General features: G+C 43.7%; 1 protein-coding gene across 5 annotated transcripts in view; it reads right to left on the bottom strand.

The window, feature by feature from the left end:
- Window positions 1–7,103, bottom strand: part of LOC143040068 (uncharacterized) — a 54,518-nt gene extending 47,415 nt beyond the window's left edge. For 3 of the 5 annotated variants that reach the window (XR_012967685.1, XM_076210717.1, XM_076210719.1), the window contains exon 1: window positions 6,709–7,103. Coding sequence is in view for 4 of the 5 variants with exons in the window: in XM_076210719.1 (XP_076066834.1) it covers window positions 6,709–6,871 (163 nt within the window). In the remaining variant the exon portion in view is untranslated. The remainder of the gene's footprint in view (window positions 1–6,708) is intronic. The other 2 variants (XM_076210716.1, XM_076210718.1) reach the window with 2 other exon arrangements.
- Between the last annotated feature and the right edge of the window lie 253 nt (window positions 7,104–7,356).

Here is a 7,356-nt window from a genome sequence, read left to right as displayed (position 1 = left end):
GAGAGAAAGGAGACATATCAGAGGCTCGTAACTAAGTGGAAGTGGATCTAGTGGACCGAGTGATACTTTGGGAGACGATTGTGACCTGTGGAGGTGGAGTTGGGAGTGGAGGTGGAAGTAGAGATGGAGGGTACTATTAGACTGACCGACACTTGAGGTGGATTTGGGAGACAATCATGTCTTGTCATGGAGGTGGAAGTGGAGGTGGAGGGATCTTGTGGGCCGACCGACACTTGAGGTGGATTTGGAAGACGATCGTACCTTGTGGAGGTGGAAGTGGAGGCAGAGATTATGTGGAGGTGAAGGTGGAAGTGGTGTCTTGTGGAGGTGGAGGTTTGGAGGGTTGTTGTGGACCACCTGATACTTGAGGTGGATTTGGGAGACGATAGTGTCTTATGGAGGTGGAGATGGAGATGGAGGTGGAGGTGGTGTGGAGGTTGCAGTGGAGGTGCAAGTGGAGGATTCTTGTGGACCTAGTGATACTTGAGATGGATTTGGGAGACGATCGTGCCTTGTGGAGGTGGAAGTGGGAGTGGAGGTGGAAGTGGAGGTAGAAAAACTGGAGTTGGAAATGGACTTGGAGGTAGAGGAAGTGGAAGTGGAGTTAGTGGAAGTGGAGGTTGGAGTGGAAAGTTCCCCTAAGCCTGAGGTCCTTACATGACGTCATTCCGTTTCCGGGGACAACATCAGCACCGAATGGAATCGTCGGGCATTTGATCAACGGGAATTGATCTTTGGGTTGTGACCTAACTTATGAAACAGTCACCTCTCCCCCCCCCCCCAGGGCTCCAGGAACCCCATATCGAAGACCACTAGTCTTAAAATTGGGGTCCCAAAATTATAGTAACAAAGAGCCCCCTTCCCCCCCCCAACTCCACCCTCCCCCAAAAAATTAATAAATACCTTAGTAAGTAAATAAATGAATAAAATCCAGCAGAGGATCCTCCCCGAAAAGGAAAAACAACGAGGAGCATATTAGTCTAAAGTACCCTTTTCTTTTACCTACATAATAAAAAAAACGGCAAAAAAAAAAATGAATAAATTAATATATATATTATATATATATATATATATATATATGTATATATATATATATATATATATATATATATATATATATATATATAGGAGGGTTCGCTATAAAAGATGAAGAAAAAAAAACCTAGAAAGCTAACCAAGACAAAGTCGAATTCTGTCGTGGCTCATTGTCAATGTGTTATTATCTTCGCCCCCGAAGTGCCGGGGAAAGGTGAGGGAAGGACGTAGTTGCTACCAAGGTCTAAATATACAGGTCAGACCGTTTGAATTATTGTGCGCAGCTTCTGACGTCATTAGGCTGGGTCCGTTTTCTCTTTGTGAAACACTGAAGAAAACTGTGAAACGCCAAGGAAGACAGGAACTATAATATTTTATTATATATATATATATATTATATATATATATATATTATATCATATATATTATATATATATATTATATCATATATATTATATATTCATATATATAGACAGGAACTATAATATTTTATATATGTTTATATATATATTTTATATAATATTTGTCAGAATATAACTAATTGCGTGGAGCGGTGCGAGCGAAGGCAACAACATTCCCGAACGATGGACCAGCTTCAACTGACAGCTATAGGACCCGAGAACCCCACTTTCAACAGCCAGGTGACGTTCACGGGCCCGCTGCGCCAACTCCCTCGAAATTCGGTCGGAAGTGGTTAGACCTTATATCCTTAGATCTTGGTTGCTACTATGCAAGGTCGTTCGCTTACGTGATCACGTGAGCGCGGGGATGGCCGGTGTTGTGCTCCTGTCTTTCAAGATTCGCTAGCCACATCTCATTGTATGTCTACGACTAACAGCTTCCTTGCAAAAGCGTAAAACCTCAAAAGAAAATTTCATTGTGACAAATGCCACTTAGCACTTGCAATGATTGTGGCATTTACTTTTATGAATACATACATATACATAATATATATATATTATATATATATATATATATACATATATATATACATATATACATATATAAATAGATATATATATACATATATATATACATATATACATATATATATACATATATATATACATATATATATATATGTATATACATATATAAATAGATATATATATATACATATATATATATGTATATACATATATAAATAGATATGTATATATATACATACACATATACATATTTATACACACATATGTATGTGTATATATAAACATCATAAAAGGAGGTACAAGAGCTGTGTTTTTTTTTTTTTTTTTTCTAATGCATTGAATTTAGTGCCAAACGTGTCGCCATGCACGCTCGTGAGCTAAATCTGGCGCCGAACCTGATTCACTCTTGGGGGAGGAAGCGGGGGGAGGGGGGGTCTGGCGGCACAGAATGACACGACCGTCACGTGAACCAGCATGGGGGCAAGGACATCACATGGGGGAGGGAAGGGGGAGAAGAGGGGGAGGAGGGGGAAGTGAGGGAGGAAGAGGAGGAGAAAGAGGGGGTGGAGAAGAAGGAGGAGGAGAAGGAGATGTCGTTACAGGAGGGACTGGAGAAAGAAAAGAAGAAATAGAGTAGGAGGAGGGGGAGGAAGGGGAGGAGAGGGAGGAGGAGAAGGAGGAGAAGTCCTTAAAGAAGGGACTGGAGAAAGAAAAGGAGATATTGGAGTGGGAGGAGGGGGTAGTGGGGGGAGGAAGAGGAGGAGAAAGAGGGGGTGGAGAAGGAGGAGGAGGAGATGTCCTTACAGGAGGGACTGGAGAAAGAAAAGGAGAAATAGAGTAGGAGGAGGGGGAGGAAGGGGAGGAGAGGGAGGAGATGGAGGAGGAGAAGGAGGAGAAGTCCTTAAAGAAGGGACTGGAGAAAGAAAAGGAGATATTGGAGTGGGAGGAGGGGGTAGTGGGGGGAGGAAGGGAAGGAGAAGGAGGGGGTGGAGGAGAAGGAGGAGGAGAAATCTTTAAAGAAGGGTCTGGAGAGAGAAAAGGAGAAACAGGAGTGGGAGGAGAAGGAGCAGGAGGACAAAGGGAGGAGGAGGAGGAGGAGGTGGAGAAGATGGTTAGGCAGGAGAAGAAAAAAATCCTTAAAGAAAAGATTAGACAAAGAAAAGGAGAAATGGGAGTAGGAGTAGGAGTAGGAGGAGGAGGAGGAGAAAGAGAGGAGAAGGAAGACAGGGAAGAAGAAACATGGACAAAAAATAGGAGTTGGATAAAGAAGAGGACGTGTGTGTGTGTGTGTGTGTGTGTGTGTGTGTGTGTGTGTGTGTGTGTGTGTGTGTGTGTGTGTGTGTGTGTGTGTGTGTGTGTGTGTGTGTGTGTGTGTGTGTGTGTGTGTGTGTGTGTCTGTGTGTGTGTGTGTGTCTGTGTGTGTGTGTCTGTGTGTGTGTGTGTGTGTGTGTGTGTGTGTGTGTGTGTGCGCGCGCGCGTATGTCTGTGTATGTGTACCATCCATAATAGAAAAAAACAGTCCTGATCCTCCCCAACAAATTTGATAATGATATTCTGTTGTCATTGATAATCATGTACGTTTTTTTTTTTGTTTTGTTTTTATTCCCCTTTCGTGGGCCCTGGTTCGGTTGTTGCTGGCAACAGTGACAACGCCAAGTTCTTTGTTGTCAACACGGGGGTGAGGTGGGGGGGGGTGAGGTGGGGGGGGGGCTCTTCCCGAGGCCTTAAGGCACCTATAGGCAGTTGGATTGAACACACGAACAGAAAAAACACGAATAAATGAAGATGAAATACATAAGAAAAAAAATAATAGAATAGATGAATAAATAAATGAATATATAAATATACGAATAAATAAATAAATGAGTAAATAGATAAACAGATAAAGAGATATATAGATAAATACGCAAACAGACTAATAAATAGGTAAAGAAACAAACAAATAGGGGAACAAATGAATAAATAAATACGCAAATAAATAGGCAAGAAAACAAATGAATAAACAAATAAATAAATAAATAAATAAAAATAATACATAAAGAGGAAAGGGGGCGACAGTCCCTGACGCCATACATGAGGAAATGGGAGTAAATGGGGGGGGGGAGTGCTTGTGCGTACAAAGGGGGGTGAAGGGGGGATAAGGAAGGGGGTTTATATTCTTAGAATATCTGGAGAAATGGATGCGGAGGAGGAAGAGGAGGGTAGAACGGGGGAGGGGGATTGGGGAAGATGGAGGGGATTAGAGGAGAGAGAGGGGGATTGGGGGAGACGGAGGGGGATTAGAGGAGAGGTAGGGGGATTGGGGGAGAGGAAGGGGGATTGGGGAGAGGGAGGGGGTTGGAGGAGAGGGAAGGGGGTTGGAGGAGAGGGAAGGGGATTGGGGGAGAGGGAAGGGGATTGGGGGAGAGGGAGGGGTGACTGGGGGGGAGGGAGGAAGACTGGGGAGAGGGAGGGGGATTGGGGGAGAGGGAGAGGGGATTGGGGGAGAGGGAGAGGGGATTGGGGGCGAGGGAGGGGGACGGAGAGAGGGAGGGAGATTGGGGAAGAGGGAGGGGTGTTGGGGCGAGGGAGGGGTAGGGGGGAGAGGGAAGTGTTCATTCTAGTAAGGTTTGGAGACTACAGGTTGGGGGATGGGGGGTTTATGAACGAGGGTGGATAGATAAAGAACTGGGTATGGCTTTGGGGTGGGGGAGCCGAGTATAGGGGGGGTACAGGAGGGACAGGGGTGGGGGGAATTTGCAACCCATTTCGGGAGAGGGGGTGGGTGAGAACAGAAAGACTGTGGAATGTTCGTGTTCCACATAACATAATAAACTTATCAAATCATCGCTTATGCATTATAACATGTTAACATATATTATCGACGAATTCATCATTATAAATGCATTCTGTGTATGTGTGTGTGTGTGTGTGTGTGTGTGTGTGTGTGTGTGTGTGTGTGTGTGTGTGTGTGTGTGTGTGTGTGTGTGTGTGTGTGTGTGTGTGTGTGTGTTATTCCATTTGGTTTTTAATTGTATTCGAAAATAATATATAGAACCAAAAATATTTTTCCGATCGGTGCAAATACCAGAAAATTTCATTCAGTGGTGCAGAGGACACTGGATCTCAGGAGACTTTGATATCATTATTCTGAAACAAAAAGACAGTATAGCGTTCGCCAAAAAGCAATTTAATATTTGCCAAAAAACAAAATTTTTACTCAGTATTCGCCAAAACAGTGACCTATTTACCATTTGCCAAAAACAAATACACTCATTTAGCGTTTGCCAAAAAAAAAGCTATCTATTAACGTTTACCAAAAAGATATCTACTCATTTAGCGTTTGCCAAAACATTTATATATTCATTTACGTTTCGCCAAAAGAGTGACGTGTCTTTAACTCCGCTTTTAGAGGAACAATGTCAATTCTAAATCAATTACGCATTCAAGTCGTCAGATGTTATTTGCAGTGACTATTACTCTATACCGGTGGTTCCCAAACCAGGGGTCGCGACCCCCCCCCCCACCTCAGGGAAGCGTAAGGAAGACACAACGGGGACAGGAAATCATCTGCTCAAAAATAATTGTTTAATAAAAATAATTAAACAATTCCTAGAACAAATATAATTCTATCAGTAACCACAACCCGTTTTCTATTAAGATATAAATAGGAAAGGTGTGGATAGAGAAAATATACATTTACATAAAGTACAAAAAAAGGTGGGGAAAGGGGGGCGTGCGTACAAAGGGGGGGGGAAGTCTCGTAAGATTACGTGGTCCCCTGTGATGACTTTCAACAAACACCGCATACGTGAGTATTACCAAGTCCGTGTAACTATGCAATATACAAATACAAGACAAACATAAATGCATAGACATTTCTTTATTCTTCTTCTTTGTCATCCTCTGCTTATGCGAGACCCTGAAACAGCCACCCGTCTATCACAAGAGGTATTTCATTTGTCATGATTTCTTTATTTATTTCTATTTTTTTTTCTTTCATTATTTTTTTTTCTTCCAACAGAGCTGCACGTCTTTTTTGTTCGACTCTGTGTGTGTGTGTGTGTGTGTGTGTGTGTGTGTGTGTGTGTGTGTGTGTGTGTGTGTGTGTGTGTGTGTGTGTGTGTGTGTCTGTGTGTGTGTGTCTGTGTGTGTGTGTGTGTGTGTGTGTGTGTCTGTGTGTGTGTGTCTGTGTGTGTGTGTGTGTGTGTGTCTGTGTGTGCACACGTGTTTATGCGCGCGCATTTGTGAATGCGTGCTTCTGTATACGTGTGTATGGTATATGTATGTGTGTGCGTGTGTATATTTTCTATACCCGGATGTGTGTGTGTGTCTGTGTTTATGAGTGTGCATGAGTCTTTGAGTGAATGTTTGTGTGTGGATGTTTGTACACGTGTTTTTCTATTGTTCTATTGTAACAATGAATGTTTAGACGAGTAAAATGCGAGATCGTATACGAACATTCATAGAAATTTAAGATGCAGGCTTTGATCTTTATTTCTTCACATTTTTTTTTATAATAGAGAATGACGAACTAAAAAAGAAAAACGCCTAATTAGTGGGAAAATAGACAACTATTTTACGGTTCCACACAGTGCATAGATATGATGCTGTGCTCTCGTATACGTGTGTATAAATCTTGTTAACATTTGACAGACATATTCCTACATCTGCAGGGACTCTAACGTGATCCCTGTGGCACTACGCATCCTAGAATCCCAAACGACACACAGGACAAGTTCTAGAGAAGATAGAGCTTACGTACGTAGGCTGACGAAGGGCCCCTCGACCTCGAGGAAGCTCTCCTCCTCGAGCATTTGATGCATCTGCTCGCGGGTGGTGCACCCGTAGCAGATGTGGTCGAAGTGGTGTGCGATGCAGAGCATGGCGCATCGCTCGAGGGAGTGGGGCTCGTTGCGCATGGGCATCTCGCTCCTCCTTGTCGGGGAGGGTCGTCCTCCTCGCTGGCCTCACTGGGGACACTCCTGGGGCACTCGAGAGAAGAGGAGAACTGCGCAAAGAACGATGGGATTGCTTGGGGCGTCGAGTCACACTTTACACTGAGGCCACGGGAGTGCCACTGCCTCTACTGCGCGAGGTCCCGCGCCGTCTTGGCCCGAGTGAGGTGGGTGCCTGCTTGGCACGGGGCCATTCGACCCTCGTTTGGCTCTTCCCCCCCCCCCCGAGTCGTCAATGGACCAAAGAGCTCCTCCCCCTTCTCCGTCCTCCCAGGGTCAAGGTGCTGCTTGTCCAGTTTCTTCTACACCTGACCTGACCTAACCTTCTTCTGTGTGAACACTAAATGAAACCATTCTCGAGTTGCTATACATTGTCTTCAATTGTCGTTTTTGTTTATATATTCATGCATTTTTTTTTTTTACTTTTTTTTTTTTTTCTTCCAGGTTTAGGAAAA

Source organism: Oratosquilla oratoria, chromosome 27 (genome assembly GCF_046742065.1).
Source record: "Oratosquilla oratoria isolate Oo_2021 chromosome 27, ASM4674206v1, whole genome shotgun sequence".
Classification (NCBI taxonomy): Eukaryota; Metazoa; Arthropoda; class Malacostraca; order Stomatopoda; family Squillidae; genus Oratosquilla; species Oratosquilla oratoria.
The sequence above is the reverse complement of the archived record's forward strand: the minus strand, read 5'-3'. Positions and strand labels throughout refer to the sequence as shown.